A 21,711-nucleotide genomic window follows, 5' to 3' on the forward strand; every position below is an offset into this window, starting at 1 on the left:
TGAAGGGAAATCTTTTCGTATGTCTAGGTAATATGCCTCCTTGCTTTTACTACCACATACACCTGATTACCCTGCAGTTGGGTGTATCGGATTACAGGCATGCACTTCACTCACGTCGTGCCAAGAAAGCTGTCACAGGTTACAGGTATCCCTCGATATATAGAACAGGTATGTTCCGGAAAAACTGTCCGTAAAGCTAATCGCGTGTATGTATAAGAGAATTGGAGGTGCGTTCCGATGGCAAAAATAATCATTCAACCCAAGACGCAATAAAATGACAGCTCAGAATGCAGCAACACTTTGAGCAAATATTTAATGGAAAATCGATAATGTTACGATAAAATATTGTTAACAGGACTCAAAATAAGTCGAGAAATACAAATTCTCTACTGTACTTACCAGAACTGTGATGAAATGTGTATTGGTCAAATATTACCTCCAAGAGATTACAATTTAGAGATTAAAAATTCCGTGAATGCAAATTTAACGCAAGGCCTATCAAATTAGTTCCCTAATTTGTAATTTACGTTGTCGAGAAATTTCATGTACTGAGTTTCCGTTTAACAAGGGATGACTGTATTTCACTCTTAAGATTATTAGGCATTCATTTCATTTGACAAACACATTGGAGCAACTGGTATTTAATTCAGGTAGCGTGAAAATATGACTGTACACTTGAATGTGAACATTTTATACAATGGTATTTACAGCAGATATTTACAAGACGCGTTCGCAACGTATGTGCCGGTGTCACGGGGATTGCATATCGCTCAAAGGCTGACTCTGGAGGGCTAGACATCAACTATGAAACAACTGGAGAAGAAGCTTCTGCCATTTTGAATCGGGATCCAGTTGGCAGTATGCTATTCAATTCATGGCGGAGATTGTGTTAACACCTTGCAACTTCAGAATAAAAATGTGGTGAAGAAAGTGTTGGTATATTTATCCAGCACAAGCTGGTGAGTGTGAGTTAAGGCAAGTGTGCAGGATTGGAGGAGGGCAGATGACCCGAGGCGGGAGTTCGGGAGTGAGAGCCAGAGTTCGGTGACCAAGGGGAAGAGGACCCTGAGCCAAGGTCGTTGGGATACCACGTTGGCAGAATTTCAGGCATCAACTGCGCGACGGCTTTCGAATCTGCCAGAAGGACGGAATCGATCGATCGCTCTGGTGCGTAGGCATCATTTTACGAGGTGAAAAACAAAAACTCTGTTCCAGAACTCCTGTGGGGAGCAGACATTACGTGAAGTCAGGAGATATTTATGAGAAAACTATCATTACAGAGGTCGAGTTACTGTGGAAAGGCCCTCTCACCCAACCCGATATGTGGTTGTGCAAAGAGTGGTTCGGCACACGTTAAGCAGCCAAACTGTAGAGGTCTCATGCTCATTGCATCCTCAATTGACTGAAAACCCAACCGGTATGAAATCATCAAAGCACTATCCATGAGAGCATGGTGGCTGGAGCCTAGATTCAAACACAAAGCATGAGCAACATTGGCAACATGTCCTATTTAATAAAGCGTTTATTTATCTCGGAAAGCCACACAAAGTCTCCATTCATTTTCAGAAGCATCCCTGAAATTGGCCAATTCCTTGATAACAGCGCCAAACCAGGTTGTCTCTGTCTTCATTTGAACAATGGAGCGGTGCTCATCTCAATTGGCGGCCTTGCTTGAGCAGTGGAAACGGCACGCTCCCATGGCAGGGGCCAGTCTCTCCATGCGACGAACACCACCAACCTCTCCCAGGAAGCTGTACTTATATTTGATTTCCTCCAAAGTGACGATTGAGCTGAAGTCGACCCCTGACCAGGATTTCGGCCTACAACTCCCCCGAGTCAATCGCCGTAACAGCGGCGCCACCTGCAGCATCGCCGTGAGTCCGCGACGGGCGCTGCGAGGCCCCCAGCTACGCCGGGCAAGCCCGCCCTCTCACTTAATAACCTTCCGCAGCCAGTCCGTGAAGGCCGACACGTTGGTGTACCCTGTGGGCAAGCCGGCGCTGCCCTGGCACCCGCCAGAGTGGCCCCAGCTCACAAGCCCCAGCAGGTGCCAGAGGCCGCCAGGCCGCCCTCCCGCGCCTCGCGTCGCAGTCGCCGCGATCCCTCCGGTCTCGGCCGGGCACCACGACGCTTCGCCCGAGCCGACGGGCAGCGCCGGCGCGCAGAACATCCTGGCGGTGACGGGCACGGCGGCGCCGCGCGCCTCCAGCTCGCGCTCGCACTGCGCCGTGCCCATGATGGAGATCTGCGCAGAGAGCGGGCGGCCCGCGTCCCTGGCCGGTCCCGAGCCGTTGGAGGAGAGGCGCCACCCGGAGACGAAGGCGGCGCCGGAGGAGGGGAAGGATGATGGCGCCGCCGGAGTTGCGGCGGTGGACAAGCGGTCAGGAGGGAGGCACACGGGCTGCACACGATCCGACAGGTCAGCGCTGCCCGACAGGCGGATCACGGCCAGGTCGCCGTCCAGCAGCACGGGGTCGTAGGCGCGGTGCACGAGGATGTTGGAGACCTGGGCATGGGAAGGGCCGATGGGGTCAGGTGGACAAATATCATCAGCTGTACGCCAGCCAATTGCAATCCAACAATGGGTAAAGGTGTGCCCATGGCATGATGGTGATGGGATTTATTTGACTGTGCTTCACCACGCAGGTCAGTCTGGGCTGATGAAGGGAGGGCAGGACTGGTTGGGATATCACTCACCACTGATGTTAGCCGTTGCTGGAAATCGAACCGGGACGGGTCGGTTCATAGCGAAGCGTGATAACCACTATACCACCGCTCCAACCCATGGACATACGTAGTATGATGAAATGGGAAATAATTACTTTTATGGATGCATTTTCTCTAAAATATTAGACTGTGTTTCTAGGGCCTTGCCTATATTCTCTGTTAATGTTATGATCAATCTTTTACTTTTAATTGCGAGTTTAGTGATTTATACTGAAGGAACTTATTTCCACTTGCACGGCATGTCACTGGCTCATGGTACATCTGCAGTGAAACGTGCGTTGTGAATGAAAAATTAAAATAGTGTACGTATGTTTGTTGAACTTCTTTCACACCGTGCGTAGCCAACCGTGCTAACCGGAGGTGCGAGATGAAGATGAGTGATTTCTATTTACACAAAGGGTGAGATAAACAAACAGAGAGGCGGACACAGGCAGACAGAAACAGAAAAAGTAAATATATAGCTGAATGGAAACAGATATATGTATATGAGTAAACAGCAAAAGTTATTGTAGAGGATACTGATACCTCATGTGCTGAAGATAATGAATGCCTGTGTATAATGTAAGAGGAGAGTATGGTTTTTGTAATTGCGATGCGGAAGGCATGATGGATGGGGACAGGTGTTGGAGGAGCACCCAGAGATCAGTGACAACTGGAGGTGTAATGGTAGGTTTTTACCCTTTTAACTGGTACAAAACTGACACCTTTATTCAAGGCATCATGTTTGCAATGACCACAACACAAGTAGTCAATAAAGCAAACAAAAAGAAGCAACTCTGATAAGGATAATAATATGCACTGTCCTTGAAGTTGATTGGCCCACACCCGAGACGGCTTTCTTTAGAGCCTAGTCCCCATTGGTGTAGGGCCAGATGACACCAAAAGGCGTACAACTCAAAAACAGTGCAATATCAGAGTATTGAGAGTTCGGGGTAAACATTTACACTATGAGATCTCTTTTACCAGTGGCAAAATATAATGGTAGGTTTTTACCCTTTTAACTGGTACAAAACTGACACCTTTATTCAAGGCATCATGTTTGCAATGACCACAACACAAGTAGTCAATAAAGCAAACAAAAAGAAGCAACTCTGATAAGGATAATAATATGCACTGCCCTTGAAGTTGATTGGCCCACACCCGAGACGGCTTTCTTTAGAGCCTAGTCCCCATTGGTGTAGGGCCAGATGACACCAGAAGGCGTACAACTCAAAAAATAAAGGTGTCAGTTTTGTACCAGTTAAAAGGGTAAAAACCTACCATTATATTTTGCCACTGGTAAAAGAGATCTCATAGTGTAAATGTTTACCCCGAACTCTCAATACTCTGATATTGCACTGTTTTTGAGTTGTACGCCTTCTGGTGTCATCTGGCCCTACACCAATGGGGACTAGGCTCTAAAGAAAGCCGTCTCGGGTGTGGGCCAATCAACTTCAAGGACAGTGCATATTATTATCCTTATCAGAGTTGCTTCTTTTTGTTTGCTTTATTGACTACTTGTGTTGTGGTCATTGCAAACATGATGCCTTGAATAAAGGTGTCAGTTTTGTACCAGTTAAAAGGGTAAAAACCTACCATTATATTTTGCCACTGGTAAAAGAGATCTCATAGTGTAACTGGAAGTGTGCACTTTTAAATCTAATTTGGAAACTAATTTCTTAAGAACTGCTTTTTGTGTTTAGTTCATTGCCATTGCGCCGCACCTCCGATTACCGCGGTTGGATACGTACGGCGCGAAAGAAGTTCAACACCCGTACATACATACGTGAGGCTCGACCAGTGAAGAAAGAAGGAAACCAGAGTGTGGTGGAGGAGCAGGAACCGCGTCCCCTCTCGACCGCCGGTACCTTGGCAATCTGCTCGGCCTTCCCATCGCCGCCGTGGCCGCCGCCCAGCACGACGCGCACGTCAGTGCGCTTGAGCGGCGTGGACGTGCCAAAGTGCGTGACGCAGTGCGCCGTCGACACGAGCGATCGCTCGCTCACTAGCGCCGCGGCGCAAACCAGCAGCCAGGCGCCGTCGGCCCGCGCCCCCGCGCCCGCTCCGACTCCCCCGCCGGCGCTGCCTCTTCCTCCGCTGCCACCGTTGTTGCCGCCGACGCCGCTGCTGCTGTTGGTGTTTTGGCCGCCGCCTGTAGGCGGCCGCACCTGCCGGTAGACGGCGGCTTTCCAGGGCCACGGGGTCCCCGAGATGTTCCAGCCGTCTGCCCTGCCGCAGACTGAGACGACGATGGGTCAGTCCGTCACTCCTTGATGGTGACGACGGTGACTGCGACGATAGCGACTCCAAATATTGTGACAGATGGCGATGGTGATGATGATGATCAGAGTGATCATGATAACCGCAAATATTAGTCAAGATTATGATGGTGATGATGATGACTTCGGTGGCTGATGAAAAACAATTGTAATCGATGTATGCTGATGCAATTATGATAGTGATTGCCTAATGATTGATATATATATACAGGGTTCTTTAAAAAAATGTTAACACTTATGAGAATTTGCAACAATATCACAAGAAATGTTCCTCCGGGCTCTGGAGACCACCTGGTGAAGATTCCAGGCACGTGTTCACAATGATGGTGAACAAGTGCAGACTCTTTGACTTTTTTAAACTATTACCATACATTTGTTATCATATTACAGGCGTATTATCCGTGATTTTTTCCATTAAAAACGATAGTCCCATATAAGAGTTGTATAATTGCGATTTCCTATCTAGTGATGATTCCAATAGGATACCTTCATCCGTCAGTGGATTGACTTCGACTAATGATGTTGATTCAAATAAAGTTGACATAATGAAGACATTTATTCATGATGAATATAGCAATTTAGACAATAAATTATGATGATAATTGTGATTGATAAATACAACGCGCTGCTTTTTCTGACAATGGTTATGTATAGCAATTATTATCAATAAATTACTGCGAGAACGATTACAACTGATTTTTGGATATTACAATTATTAACGAATGATAATGGAGCTACGGTGTGGGCAACAAAGAGAAGACAGCAAAGTCCATCGTCGAACTGTTACTTCTATGGTTCCCTTCACCAGTCCGTACTGACCAGCACGGTGAAGTATGGTCAGAGACACAGACAAAACCTTTGAAGTTGGGTGGTAGCCTACCAGTGAATGCTTCATGGTGGTGTTTGGCTATATCGCAGACATTAATCATTCTTATTTCATTTCACAGAGCGTGAGCCATGCAAATTAAATCTGGAAAACTTGTAACGTGCTCAGACATCACAGAAAACCACGTGGAAAGGTGGCCAGAACCGGTGACAATTGCCAAAGCTCTGTGGGCCTATGTTGGAATGTTTCCAGCTCCATTAATGGGTGTTTGCACAGGTGGGAGGAAAACTGGAGTATCCGGGAAACAAAACAAACAAAAAAAATTCCTGCGAGGAGGGCAGTAACACTAAATCCCCGCGAAGATAGAAATTAATCACGATAATATATTTTTGGGTAAGATTGCGTAAATATAAATGTGTCGTTAAACCCGCCACCACCTGCCGCAGCCAAGAATAAGGTTTGTCACGTAAACAAAACATGCCAATTCGTTACAAGTACAGCACACCGGTGTGTTGGAGAGTAAGGCCACATGTTTAATATTTACGTGATCTAACCCAAAAACCTTTCCTATAGATAATATTGGTCGTGAAAGCCAACTAGGTGTGAAAACAGAAATTTACCAACTTGCTATACTGCTATGCCTAGGCAAACCAGGAGATGGCGACCGTAATCATCCATGGGTCGAGAGATTCAAGGTGACTTGCGTGATCCACCAACCCCCGTCTCCAAAGTGCTCGAGTGGGGAGTGTGCGCCGCACGCGTGCCGTTGGCCAGGGTGGCGTTTAGCGCATCCGCAAAGCGATTAGCAAGGTTGGCTACATACGGTACGAGAGAAGTTCAACATACATACATGCATGAGTGTTATGTGAATCAAGCGGTATTAGTGAGGAGCGGCAGTGTCGTGCTTAACGCACCGCGTCACCCGCGTTCGATTCCTGCCCACAGTCAACATCCGTGGAAAATATCTGAACCCGTCCTAGGCCTCACCCTAGGTCGACTCGGCCTTAAATGACGACATGTTGCGATGTAGGTAAAACATTAGCAATGGGGGAGAAGCGGGCGGGCGTGGTGCTGGCCAACCACCCACCCCCTCGAGTGCCGGTGCCGGCCTTCATCAGTGCTGCTACACCCTAACAGCACTTTCTCCCAACACAGTGGCGAGATGTTGACTACCTCGCCTGGTATACAGGAGGTCTTGGGTTAGATCCCAACCCTGACACCTCTATTTTTGGAGTTTGCATGTCTCTCTCCCAGTGGTTGCATAGATTTTTCTCCCGGTCCTGCAGTTTTTCCCTCCACGTGATAAGCCACTTTGTTGAGCTATCATTTTACGCGTAGGCTTAGCGACCAATATTTTCCATAATAGAGGTTTTTTTGGGTTAGATCGCGTAAATATAAATGTGTCGTTATACCGCCCGACACAGACAATTTGTAAGGTTTGTCACGTAAAAAAACGTGTCAATTAGTTACTAGTTCAGCACACGGGTGTGTTGGAGAGTAAACCCACAACATTTACAATTCGAGTCCGCGATCTAACCCAAAAACAAGCAAAAAAACTCTATTACGGATAAAAATCGTTCAGTTAAGTTTAAAAGGCCCCACGGTGGGGAGGGTTCAGGGGGACCATCGTGTTGGTGGTCATGGCGGTAGAGGGGGTGGTTGTGCATCGTACCGGGGACACAGCGAGCCGCCTGCCCGCTCCAGCGGCCCGTGCGGAGGCACGTGCGCCGCGCGCTGCCCGTCTGCTGGTACCAAGCGGCGGGGCAGCGGAACTCGAGCCGCGCGTGCACCGGGTAGAAGCCAGGGGCCAGCGCGCTCTCGTTGGCGCCCGCAGACGCCGCCGCCGCCGGCGCCCCCGCCGCCGCCTCTGGCTCCAGCGCCACCTTCTTAGCCCCCTTCTTCGGAAAGAGAACTCTCTGCACCGGTGTGGTCCTGATGGGGAAGCATCATCGTCATCATCGTCGTCGTCACTGTAGCGCAGTGTTCTTTACTAATTTTCCGGGGGTGCGCCGCGCGAGAGGCCACCAGAGGATGCCGGTGGCTCGCGGGCCTTGCCATGAAGAACGCTGATCTAGCCATTATCATAACGCGAACGGATGGGCCGAGATGCAGAGTGTCTGCTGCTTGTTGCAGAGGTTCACGGTTCGAACCGTGCGGCTGCCCCGGTCAACACTGCGGGTGTATTAACCGCTCACGTCACGCGCTCCACGGTCGATGTTAGAGCTCCCGTGATGTTAGGGCCTTGTGTGCTGGTGTAATGGTCCAAATGAGACCAATTTCTTAAATTTGGAGAGAAAAAAATACAGTGACATGGCCCCTACTGGCAGTAGACTATATAAATGTGCAAGACGGTGCTGCGTATTCCTTGCATCGCAAAGGCACGGATTCTGCTGGGCATCCCCGAGGCTATATCGCTGCAGGGCAATTAAACTGTTTAGATGAGATGTGACATATACAGTAAAACCTTGGATTGCGAGCATAATTCGTTCCGGAAACGTGTTTGTAATTCAAAGCACTCGTATATCAAAGCACTCGTATATCAGTTGTGATCACGTGACGCTCGGCAGACAAAGCGTAAACACGTACTACTCGTATTGCAAGACCTCGCTCGTTTATCAAATTAATATATTTGTTTTATTTGCTCGTCTTGCTAAACACTCGCAGATGAAGTTACTCGCAATCCAATGTTTTACTGTAAGTCCCTTTGAGATGCTTGAGGCGTTTAAACGTCCGACAAAAACAAAATCGTAATAAAAATCGATTACAGACTGTGCCAATGACATGCTCATCGTGCGTGACGTCAGTCAACTTTAAGGATGTCATCAATCATCAGCTATTAATCCTCAATCATTGAATCTCTCAATTGTCATCAATAATCAGAATATAACCATCACTGTCCTGATCTCAATTGTTGATCGATAATATAATTGTCAATCGTCGCCACCATCATCATGCGTGGCCAACAATTGTGTTAATAATACTTTACATGTATTTGTAAGGAGCCTTCCACTAATGTCTCAAAGGCACCTTGTAAGAATAAAGATAAGGAAAGGTCAAGAGGGAAGGAGAAACTAAATAGAATAAACTGACTTAACAAGACGTGGTTTTAAGACGAGACTTAAGATTATCCATATTATCGGAGAAACGAATTTCACAACGCGAGGGAATAACACAACCGTGGCACAGACACAACAAATCCCGCCCACCCCACGCCAGGAACGCAGCCGGGATCGAGGTTCGCACAGAAGGGCAGAATCTGGAGATCTCAAGGAGCTTGAGGGGGTGCACGGATGAATATTTTTCATCGCGAGTCATCAGATATCACCATTGTCGTCGTCATGAATCAACACTTCCGTGACCATGTGTTGTTTTCATCAATCGTTGAGATCCTTTCCATTCATCATCATCATGTTGTTTAGGCGCAAGCACTTGCTACATTAACCTGTTCAAAACGATATTTCGTGACTGATGCACATTCATTTATAACCACGTTAAATAATAAAATGAACATAGCAATTAGATATTCGGTGGGTCTTTCGGTAAAGCCACGTAAGTAAAAATGACTCTCTCACCTGAAGACGAGTGCTTGTGTTGCGATCAAAATGTCGCGATATTTTTATTATTTTTCTATCTACGTGGCGTTACCGAAAGACCCATAGAATATGTATTACTGCAGTCACCGAACGCTTTAAGTCACGATAGAGCAATTACAATATATTTTGCAAAACACCGTGTCTTTTAATTGCTGTGATACAAAAAAGTGCCATTTAGAAATAAAGGAAAAATATTATGTTGCAAAAATATATATATTTTTTAAAATATGACTTTAACACCATTGTTAAATACTGTAGATCACTCTCCAACAGCAATACATTGGCACCTTTGTATCATGTGATAAATTGAACTTGTTGGCTGCTACGGTTGGAAGGGAGAATTTGCGACACACATTTTATTTTTGCGATCTGACCCCCCCCAAAAAATGTATTATGAATGTTTTGTTAAAATCTACCTCTGTTTGGTCGGTCTCGGCTTCATCAGAACAAACGTCATGGGAGGTGGGACGTGTGGGAGCCTGCAAGCTGACTCACACACACAGCACAGACAAACACAAAGAGCCCCCTGTCGCCTTAAAACAAATGTTGGGGTAGTGCTCTTTGCCAGTACCTATCAAGGACAAAGATCCTCCGTATAGCCTTAACAGGCTGTTGGGGCAAGTGCTGTTTGTGAGCACCTATGAAGGCCGGTATGGCACACGAGGTGGTGGGTGGCCAGCACCACGCCCGGCCGCCTTTATCTCCCCAGGTACTCATTGGAGGCTGAGTTTACCTAGGGGAGACCCAGTACCAGTTCAGATAATCGCCGCTGGTGTTGACTGCGAGCGGGAATCGAACTCGGGCCGCCGGGTTCGTAGCACAGTGCGCTAACTGCTGTGCCACTGCTCCCCAACTCACGCGCAAACTCACGCACACACACGCATGACAGAACACCCGGCGAAAAACAATGATGCGAGTCAATCGCTCCCAACACACAACGTGGTGGCCTCGACGTCGGCACTCTCGCCGCTGAAGCAATCCATCTGCACGGAGTTATTGGTTCCATTCCCACGACGGCCACCAACCCAGTTGCTTGCGTGCATCTGTCAACACCTGTGATGAGTACGGTTGGCTACGTACAGTGCGAAAGAAGTTCAACATACATACAACTGTGTTGTGGATGCTATGGTTCCGACCAATAGCTGCACACAAAAACCACCCTGGGGGGAGAGTTTATTTCGTACGTTTGTATGTTGAATTTATTTCGTGCCGTACGTAGCCAACCGTGCTAATCGGAGGTGTTCTTGTTGGTTAAAGCCCTGAGTAATTCGTGGGAATTCCACGTTCATATGGCCGGGGGCAATTATTTTCCATAAGTCCAAAGGACAACTGCTGTAATCTTCCCAAAGGGCTGATTCACGGACGGGATGTGAACCTGCAACCTTCCTGCTTGTGAGCTACACACTCAAAACTGTGCCGTTGCCAATTATTATTTTAGCTTAATTTGGCTTAATGTCAGCTCTGAGCGCAACAACAATATTAATCTCTGCAATGGATGACTGATAGGTGCAGGATCACTCTCTTGGGAGGATGTGGGACATATTTCGCTGGGCCAGAGAGGCTTCACGATGAAGTCCGAATTATGACGCACGCAGAAGTCAGTGCAGTGAGTTGCGAACGCGAGCCATCGACTCGTGTGTCGTCACCTTCTGGAGTGGCTTCCCTGACCCGATGTTGATGCTCTGCTGACTGAGGGAGCTCTGAAACGTGCGTTTAGAGTATTTGGCTGCTATAAACTTCCACGTGATAAGCCACTTCGTGGAGCTATCATTTGTGTGACAGGTTGCTTCTGAAAAAAGAGCTATACAGCTCAGTGGGCCTTACCTGGCAAAATAAAAATAGTTTTTAAGAATCATGGGTGGCGCTCACGACACAATTATCGCGGTCTCCGCGTCACCGACACGCATTTCGACTTGCCCCGTTCAGACATCGGCGCTGGCCCCACGGCTGCCCGGCTTTCCGCGGTTCAAATACGCAACCTGGGGCCCCCCGGCGCGGCTCGGCGGCACGGCGGAAAGAAAAAAACAAGAGGCGACGGTTGCCGAAGCTCCGGAGCTCTCTCACCTTTGACGCAGGCGGCCGGGCGCCCCGTCCACGCCCCGTTGGCCCCGCAGGTCAGCTCCCCGCCTCGGCCCTGCCGCACGTAAGGGGGCCGGCACACCACGTGCACGGTGCTGCCCGCCCGGTAGCCGCCGGCGCCACCGGTGCCGCCGGTGGCGCGCTCCTCGGCCGGCGCGCTCGTGTTGCGGTCGACCTGCCCGTTGCGGGGAAGCCGCGGCTCTGGGCAAAACTTCTCCTCCTCCACTGCGAGAGGCGCAAACGAAAACGCGAGCGACTGTGAACACGTTGGCGGCGGCGGGTGGGGTGGCGGGGGTGGAGTGGCGGCACAGCGGTTAGTGTGCGACGCTATCCACCGAGTGACGTAAGTTCGATGGTTGACATGACAGCTGACTGGTGGTTCACTGAATTTGAGCCGATTAGCACGGTTGGCTACGTACGGTGTGAAAGAAGTTCAACATACATACACATGAATATATTTGTACGTGGTGGGTTTTGTTGCGATGATGCATGGCTGTAATGCAGGGTCTCCTGCTGATTTCAAACGCCAAATAACCATAGCTGGCAAAGCAGTCAATCTAATTGTGACTGGCGCTGATTTGCAAAACATTTTTCTTTTTTACCGCAAGACGGAATGGGGATGTCCCAGGTCCCATCGAGCTGACACATGGCTGAGATGTTGCCCTGGAGAACGAAGCCTCCGTCACAGCTGAAGAACACCTGGTCCCCAAGGCCAAAGTCCTCCCCTTCGATCTTCAGATTTCGCGGAAGCTTGGGTCGTCCGCACATCACCACTGCCACGTGGGGGGAGGAGAGACGCGGCGTTGCACCGCGGCCATCAACTTCACGCAAAGCAAGCCACCCCGGAGGTGCAGTGTCACCTGTGCAATGGGCTGAGGGGTCTAGCAGAAGGAAGCGACGATGAGGTGTGGTGGCATCGATGGCTTGGGGCCCTGATGACCTCTTCACCCTGTCCTTGATTTTCACTGAGTCGGACTCTCAGCATGGAAGACGCTAGTTGTGGAGGAGAGCCGAAGGATTGCATCTCATCAAGTCAAGCCAAAATGTCTCCCTACTCAAACGATAATTTTTAATCTGAGCTCATCTCTGTCGGTGACGCTAAGCCAGTGATGGAAAGCTTCCACATTCCTATGGTCAGTGCCGGTATATCAATTGGCCAACCAACACATTGAACTTCCACAAAGTGGTACTCACTCTGCGGACCCCCAGAGGAAAGTGGGCTTGAGTCACATCGTTGATCATTTAAAACTGTGCTTTAAAGATTTAATTTCAAAAGGTGACAATGCTACATGCAATCTCCCTTCGGTCAAAAACAGCATCGCATCTGAGAATGCCCCGAGAAAATTACATCACACAACTACTCTTGGAATCACTTCAACGTAACTCTCTCACCCACCCACTGCATGATGCTCCCTCACGCTCAGCAGGACTGATTTCACCGCATGTGAAGCGTATGATACGTCAACACTCGCTAACTCTCACAGGTGGCCAAGACGAAGTGAGCGGCTTTTGGCTCGCCATGGAACAAAGACAGTCGCCACATCGCGTGCTTTCAGAAGCGCTTCTGCGGCCGTTTGGAATTCTCTTCCTTCCGATATTAGGAAGCAACTGGAGCCATGCACTATTAAATCTAGATTTAAAACTAATTTCTTTAGAGCAGTTTTTTGTTTTTATTTTGTTGTCCTTCAATTAGTACAGTTGGCTACGTACAGTGCGAAAGAAGTTCCACATACATGTAGATAGACCATAAACTCACGAAGCAATGGGTGTCTGCCCCTGATTGGAACCCACAGACCACTTGACTACCTCTTCCGACTGCGCAGGCCGTGATGATGAATTCGGATGGCCAATGAACAGCAACTGTTACAGATTCAGTTCTAAGTGATTTAACCGTTCAATTGCCTTGCCGGAGAGGTGGTGAATTAAAAAATGTATATATTTGGGTAAGTACGAAGGTCCATGGTTTTGGTATTTGTAGCCGCATACAGCATAGGGAGGCAATTTTCCACTTATTCATCAAGAATTCACCGCATCTTCCGTGGTCAGTGCAGATGTAGTTAAGTGCTACCCATTGTTTCTGTAGGAAATTGAAGCCTGCCAGTGGCCTCATATATACGGCATTTTTTTCTTTTATGGCAAGCTTTAATACCACTAAGCACTCACAGCAACATGACTTTTCTTTCCCCTATCATCCTGCCGGTTGTGTTAATGCGTTAATGTCCTGGCTATTTATTGAAATGGTCTAAGAGGAGCCTACCTCTCTCACAGAACGAGCCCGTGTATCCCGCCAGACAGAAGCATTTGAAGAGCGTCGAGTTGTCCAGAACACACGTCCCATCGTTCTGGCAGGGCGAGGACAAACACGCTGGGAAAAGGGGCGACCGCAAACAACCGTGTCAAAGAGCTGTTTCGAGCAACTTGCAATACAACAAACTCATTGTGCGTTGTTATGGAACATCGTATGCATGTATATATGTGGAGTGAGTCACTTCTGAGACTACTAGGAGGAGGCAACACACGTTTATTCTACACTCTTAACACTGTTCACACACAGGATAACTATAAACGGGTCAGAGCAGCCGCCACGCTGTCTGACCCACGACGCCGGAGACGTAGCACGTTGGGTTCCACTCCACCGACAGACAGCCCTTATCCAGCCTCGGGACTTCCCTTTTATGCCCCCCGGCGTGGCCTGGCTCCGCCCTCGGCCACGCCCCCTTCTGGAACCTCCCAGAAGGGTCTGGGCTATACCCCACGTGTCCCCTCGGTCACCTTTACCCCACATCCTTTACCCCGGCTTATCACGTGCTCCACCAGCTGGCCAGGGTGCCACGTCCTCATATGCCCCCTTCTGCCAGCATAGGCCTCGGCAAGGTAAGGTAAAGGGTAAAAACAACGAGCCTACCTTTACCCTACTCTTTACCTTGCCCCTTAACATGTCGACACCTTTACCCTTTTACCCAGTAAAAAGGGTAAATTACCTTACCTTGCCGAGGCCTATGCCAGCAGCCAGCGCCACGCACCCTAGTGACCCACTCCGTGGCATTGCGATGCTTTGCTGGCAGAACGGCTGCCACACGCTGCTCTGCCGGCAGGTCGGCCGTTATGCACACATTCTCTCTCTCTGTCAGTAACCAGCGCTACGCGCCGTAGTGACCCATTCTATGTCACTATATATGTACGGTGATCCTCTTTCGCACCATAGCCAGCCGTGCTAATCGGAGGTGTGGGGGAAGGACAACAACACTAAACGCAAAAAGCAGTTCTAACAAAACGAGTTTTCAATCTAGATTATTTAAAAGTGCGTAGCTCCGGTGGCTTCCTAATATCGGAAGGAAGAGCGTTCCAGACGGTCGCAGGAGCGCATCTGAAAGCAAGCGAGGGTAATGTATGTATGTTGAACTTCTTTCGTAAAGTATATAAACGAGCACCCATCTCTTACTGCATGCAGTGTACAATAACAAAAACAGCTGCCGTTTGCCACTAAGTCGTGGTGACATCACCACAGCGCTTGTGCCAGGCTAGGTGCACTTTGAGGCCACGTCAAGTGTCCAAGGCTCACTGAGCATCGTATGGAGTGACAGACCAGGTAGTTTCTACACAGCGTTACCCAGCAGATAAAAATATAATGCCGTTTGACTTATTCGGAGTGAGACTTCTATTTACGAACCGTAACTAGTCATAAGCACATTGTCCAGGTGTGGGAACTCCTCCACTCTCACCACCAGTGTCCCATCACTCATGGGGAGTTGAAGGCGTGGAGCAATCGATGACTTCGGTGGCGAGAAGTTAACTGCCTCGCCTAGTATACAGGAGTTTGTGGGTTCGATCCCGACTCCTGTATATTTGGAGTTCGCGTGTTCTCTCTTGCCGTGGTCGCATGGATTTTCCTCCAGGTCCTCTGGTTTTTCCCTCCACATTTAGAAACACGCATTTAGAGCATTCGGTTGCTATACATTTCCACGCACTAAGCCACTTCGTTGAGCTATCATTTGTGGCCAGGTCACTTCTGAAAAAGAGCAATTTAACGCAGTGAGCGTAACCTGGTAAAGTAAAAAAAAAGTTTTATAGTTCAAGTAACATACGGTATGTTCCCTGCATGCACACGCAAATGCACACAGGCACGCATCCAAAACGTACGTGACTAATCATGTGTGAGGCTAAGATTTTGGTGGTTACAGAAATGGTGGGGGGGGGTAGGAGTTAGGGGAGGAGGGGGGGAAATGCCATCCAATGGGTGAGAGGCGGCACCACCCCACAGCATTCCGTGACCTTTCCGTGGATTATTGTGGGTTCTTTTTTTCCTCCGGCACCTCGACCGTGAATTCTTCTCAAACTTACTGTGCCCAAAAATTAAAGCCTCGATTACGAATCAAATTTAAATTGACTTTGTTATGTAATGAGTTAGCTCTACAGTTGGCAAAATTGATTTTTCCTGAGCAGCAAGGGCAGGTGCCAAGACGTGGGCATGAAATGCTACTCCAACTATTACTCGTAATTAGTTTAAGAACGCAAATAAAAAATATATTTTTGGAAGCAGCGTGTGTGACAACTGTGGGTCGCTGAAAGTCACACAGCAGCTCATGTTGAGGATTCCTACGATTCAGTGTAATTGTCAAAGGCTCCAAAAGCCAAACTATGGGGTGCCACGGTAGCGAGATGGTACCTCCCTCGCCTGGTACGAAAGAGGGCGCGGGTTCGAGCCTGTTGCATATCAGGGGTTTGCGTGTTCTCTCGCGTAGATTATTGGGCTGCTACTACTATAAATTCCCACAACTGATGATATCAGCGACTTCGATGCGCCATCATGTGTGGCCAGGTCGCCTCTGAAAAGGAGCTAATAGCTTAGTGGGCTTTACTCGGTAAGTAAAAGAGGTTTTAGCTTAGTTCATGGAAGACTCTCGGAGAAGTGGGAGGAATGTCGTAAGGCGTCCTACGTCGTTGCCTTTTTTCACGCTGGTATCAGCCTTGTTAAGGATGATCGAAACACAGTATAGCTGCTATGTTATCACAAATATATGTCGGTGTCACACTTAACATGGATCAGGTCTTCAGAAAGTAGATAAAAAAATACATCGTATCTCTAGACAATAGCCTGAAAGACCATTCTCTGATGGGGTCTGTTGACAATAGATTGACAGACCGGCCTCTGATGGGGGGTGGGTCTCTAGTCAATAAAGTGACTATCTAGGACGTAAATACCGACGTAGCCTCAAACCTCGACTCTTGGCAGCCTCGGAGAAGACGGCCGAGAAGCCGTCGAAGCTCTTGAAGCCGTCCGCCTGGAAGAGGAGGTGCAGCGAGGAGCCCGAGGAGCGGGTCGGCGCCGGGCGATTGTTCCCGCAGAAGCGGCCGATGACGGGCGAGTCGACGTTGTCGCCGTCGCGAACCTCCAGCACGTCGTACTGGCACGAGTAGTCGTGCTCCAGGCTCAGCATGGCGAACCTGCCGGCGACCGCCACCAACTGTCAGGACCCCTCGTGCGGCCGAGCAGCCCGATTGTCTTTACTGCTAAAGGCAAAGCGTTGTTCCAAAGGCAAAGCGTTGTTCCAAAGGCAAAGCGTTGTTGCATAGCCTGGGAGCTGCAGCCGACCACCCCTGCGGGAACGGAGCTGTGACCTTGGAGTGGTTAGAAGAAGGCGGTCCGAAGGATCTCAGGGACCTGGCTGAAGTCTAAAAATGGATCAGTTCCTGCAAATGTTGCGGGTCTGATCCATTGGGTGCCTTGTCGGTCAGCAGCGAGATCTTAATAGTGCACACGATACTTGACTGGTAGCCAATGCAAAGACGAGGGAGCTGGCGTGTGATGTGCTCGCGAAACGGCGTGCGTGTAATGACTCTCGCAGCTGCATTCTTAGCAAGGTGGAGTCTACCCGGCACCTTAGTCGGAATCCCGAACAGTAATAACGTGTATTCCTGGGTCTTTCGGTAAAGTCACGTAGATAGGTTCAAAGAAAATAACAAGAAAATCTATCTACGTGACTTTACCGAAAGACCCAAGAATATGAATTCCTGCAGTCACGAAAGCTTTAAGTCAACATTTAGTAATGATGTGTTGCAGTCATTAAGGTGGGTCAGCAAGAGAGCATGGCCCGGGTTCTCTAAGTCATTAGGTGGCCGGAATCAACGCAGGTAACTGTTTAAGTTACATCACCTGGTTCGGTAGTTGACTTCCAGCCCCACTTTGCCAGTCTACCCAGCAGTACAAATGGGTACACAACAGTGAGTCGATCTACAGGCCACTTTTGGTGGGGTAAAGTGTGGATAGATTGAAAACGAATTCTTTCAAACCGCTTTTCGCATATAGTTTGTTGTCCTGCACCACGCACCTCTGATTAGCACGGTTGGCTATGTACGGTGCAAAAGAAGTTCAACATACATACGTATGCCTCTTTCTGCTAAACTTCCACTGAAATTCTTGACTGGTCCCTGTCCTTTCAGAACCGGTAATCGATTCTGTGGAAATGTTTATCGGTTTTTATCGGTTACTGAATGCGTTACCAACCCTTGTTTACTCCGGGCTGTCGCCAGTCACTCTCACCGTAACTCGACCACGTGTCCCGGCCGCACGTTGATGACCCACTCGCAGTGGGCATTGGTCGGGTAGCCCTGGAGGCTTATGGTGCCCTTGGTGCCGTTAATAACACCTCCGCATTCTATTGAAACGACACCGCATCCAACAACCACGACACTCATTCAAATAATGTGCTGACGTAGCGTGCACGTATGATGTTACATCCAGGAATGAAGTCAGAATTTGATCAATACATTAAACTAAACAATTTTTCTTTTACCAGGTAAGACCCCATTGAGCTCTTTAGGTATAATAAGCATAGGCGAAGTTTGACTTCTATATTTGGTGGGGGGCATAGGTTTTGCTTTGTCCCTCACATTAGGAATCGCGGGTGCATATAATTAATTTATCTTTTATCTTAATTGTAAACGGCCGACAATAAATTAATAAAGGTGTCCAGTTCAAGGGTGGCACTGCCACTACCCCCCCACCCCACCCCCAAATCTCTGCCCATTCTTGCCGGTGAAAGGCGGTAACACTCACATCAAGGGCACTAATCGCCATGTTTCCATCTCATGTATTATCCCGGCCAAAGCAGTGCTTAGCTCCTGTGATGTGACGCGATCGGGTGCACTGCAGGTGCAATCTTTTGTCACGGGCGCATGAAAAATGCCAAGCGCGTGTTGCACAACGAGGCAACGTCTTGCCGTTCAATCGACGTCTACCGGATCCTCCTCCGCCGCCTCGCTTACTTACGCATGCAGTTTCCACCCGACCATCCATCCCCGCACACGCCACAGTAGTCGCCCTTCACGTAGAACGTGTCGAAGGTCCCCCAGGATCCGTTGAGGCACGTCCTGCAGTTCTCATAAATGCTGCAGCCTGCGAACACAGCGGTCGCCGCGGCGGTAACCCGGTAAACACGGAGCGTTGCGACCAACGGTGGGCCAATGGTTCTGACCGCACGGCAGCGTTGCGCGGTTTATGGGGAAGTGAGCACGCTTTGGCGTTTCACGACCATGCCCAGAACATGCGTGTAATTCACGCCGTTGTAGCTCACACCCTGCACGTGAGCTTTCCCTTGCACGCGACAATACGACGTTACGTGTACAATATGTATGTTGAACTTCTTTCGCACCGTACGTAGCCAACTGCGCTAATCGTTTGGCTACCAATTAACTGATCAATTAACTGCCCACACCCAGCGCATTATTTGTGCACGGTGCAACTGTGGTGGTGAGCGGGGTCGCAGTGGTTAGTGCACTGTGCTACAAAACCTGACTCACTCGAGTTCGATTCCCGCTCATGGCCAATAATAGTGGCGAATATCTGAGCCGGTCCTGGACCCCTTCCGCAAGGTCGACCCAGCCTTAGTGGTCCAGTGTGTATACGACACCAGTATTGGGGAGACAAATGTGGCCGGGCATGGCGCTGACCACAAAACCCCTTCATGTTATCCACGCTATTCTTCTCTGTTATCCGCAATTGTTTTTCCGATTGTGGAGTAAATTCGCAGACGGACCCTGCGGATTATGGGATCCGTGATATTGGTTTTGCACCACATCACCACGGATAAAAGCATTTTTTCCTGCTGCACAAAGGGCCCGACTTGACCCCCTGACCCGGATGTGAACCCGCAACCTCTTAATTGCGAGCTGTGCCGCCCTAACCACAGCGCCTCGTGGCCAGTCACATTCCACAGTTCACCTTGTAAATGAACCACTGTCGCGGTACGTACACACGCACACGCACATACAAACAGCACGAAAAAAGGAGAGTCACTGACCCAACCTCCCAGCCCCGTGCGCGCGGATAACATCTCGCACTTAATGGCACCTATTAATCACACGTGGTAACGGGGTCAAACGGCCGTGCCCGCTGGCCTACAAATGAGTTCCTTCAAGCACAGAATGTGCATCGTGATTGCACCTCGGCGCAAAGTCGCGTGTTAAACGGCGTCGGTGGCAGATGCAATTTGAGATTCAGATCAAATAAATTCTGCTCTCGTGATTTTTTTATTTTATTTTACATGCCCAGATGTTTAATCGGCAAAATCTAAGCCACTGTGTGTTTATTTTACCAGCGTGCGTTTTTTGTTTTACCATTTGCCCCCGTCTTTGCTGACCTCTGTAGAATGAAGATTTTCAGAGATGCATGGTTTCATTTTACCTGGCCGAAAACATTGGACTTAAGCAAACAGGACTTGAGTATACGTAGCCTCTCATAAACATGTAATAAAGCCAATGGTGAAAAAACTTGCAATCCCGACAGAGCCCCTTTATAGGGAATTTTGGCCAATTTCAAACTGTGCAGACGTCTTGGAAGAGTTGGGAGTACCAACATTTGCCTCACCACACGTGAGCTGTCCATCGACTACACTGACGTGTATCGACGTATTATACTACTGAGGGATTTAAGAAACTTTCCCATTGTGGATCACAAGTGATGATCCCTCACAGCCACTATCAAAAGACAAATATCCCACTTGCAGCCTTAACAGACTTGTGGGGCAAGTGCTGTTAGCGAGCACCTATGAAGGCTGGCACGGCACACGACGGGGTGGGTGGTTAGCACCACAACTGGCCGCCTTTGACTCCTTAGTGGCGATGTTTACACACTCATTTGAGGCTGAGTTGACCTATAGGAGGCCCAGAGCCGGTTCAGATAATCATCACCGGTGTTGGCCGTGAGCGGAACTCGAACTCGGGTCGCCGGGTTCCTAGCGCAGTGTAGCGCTAACCACCACACTACAGCCATTATCAGGATCACACAAAGCCGCATCAGATGGACGGCATTGTGAGACGCATGCAACATAACTAACCAACAACCTCCGCGCTGACCCAACAGCGGAGTCCCTGGCTTCGACCACCATCTTAGACAGTGGACAGCACTCAACCGAATCCACTCAACGGGACACGGACCATGATGCGGCCACCCGCTTCACGAGTGGAAGATGAGGGATGTGGACCCCAAGGGTGCGACTGTGGCCACGAGTCCCCGAACCGCCGGGCGTGGAACGTATCGCATCGACCTGCCCAGCGCTCAGATCTGTTGCGAGAGGCGCTTCATGATCTCCGCTCAGAGTCTCGGCAAGCCGCTGAGTGGATCGCCAAACTAAATGTCCCATTGTCAGCCTTTCCCATCGCACGAAAGAAGAAGTGGCCAGGAGGCAGATCCATTCTTTATTCACATTGGCTTGTGGCAGGGATGTCCTCTGGCTCCTACAGTCTTAAACACAAAAGCAAAGAAATCGTGGAAAACTACAGTTCTAATTTACCACTGGTTGAGCTAAAGACCCGTGTGAGATCAGGATAAACAATGAACTAAAACTTGATATCATGCCGTGCCATTCACATGAGGTCTCACAAGCACCGCTAACAAACCCCTAATGACTAAAAACCGAATAAAACCCTCAACAAATAAAAATGAATAGAACTGAGAAGGATAAAAAGCACAAAACCTACACAAGATGGAGGGTACGCGAGTGAAAACAGACTCTGAGAGTCCCGAAGGTTCTGTAGAAGAGCATTGGGTCCCCAGACGGGGAGAAAACTAAAATGAATATATTTTTTTACCAGGTAAGGCCCCGATGAGCTACGTAGCTATTTTTCAGTATTGACCTGGCTATCACAAATGATAGCTCGACGAAGTGGCTTATCACGTGGAAATCTCTAACAGCGAAAATTCACTAAACGCATATTGATTGTAAATGTG

General features: G+C 48.9%; 1 protein-coding gene across 1 annotated transcript in view; it reads right to left on the reverse strand.

Moving 5' to 3' along the window:
* Positions 1-254: 254 nt before the first annotated feature.
* The window catches only part of PAMR1 (peptidase domain containing associated with muscle regeneration 1), a 44,412-nt gene continuing 22,955 nt past the window's right edge, over positions 255-21,711 (reverse strand). The window contains exons 3-12 of the mRNA XM_078601384.1: positions 18,754-18,879; positions 18,025-18,139; positions 16,702-16,928; positions 13,741-13,848; positions 12,086-12,256; positions 11,469-11,708; positions 9,821-9,890; positions 7,484-7,743; positions 4,575-4,945; positions 255-2,506 (exon numbers count right to left, since the gene is read on the reverse strand). Coding sequence (XP_078457510.1) covers positions 1,931-2,506; positions 4,575-4,945; positions 7,484-7,743; positions 9,821-9,890; positions 11,469-11,708; positions 12,086-12,256; positions 13,741-13,848; positions 16,702-16,928; positions 18,025-18,139; positions 18,754-18,879 — 2,264 coding nt within the window. The 3' untranslated portion in view covers positions 255-1,930. The remainder of the gene's footprint in view (positions 2,507-4,574; positions 4,946-7,483; positions 7,744-9,820; positions 9,891-11,468; positions 11,709-12,085; positions 12,257-13,740; positions 13,849-16,701; positions 16,929-18,024; positions 18,140-18,753; positions 18,880-21,711) is intronic.

This window comes from Lampetra planeri, chromosome 16 (genome assembly GCF_965212315.1).
Source record: "Lampetra planeri chromosome 16, kcLamPlan1.2.h2, whole genome shotgun sequence".
Taxonomy (NCBI): Eukaryota; Metazoa; Chordata; class Hyperoartia; order Petromyzontiformes; family Petromyzontidae; genus Lampetra; species Lampetra planeri.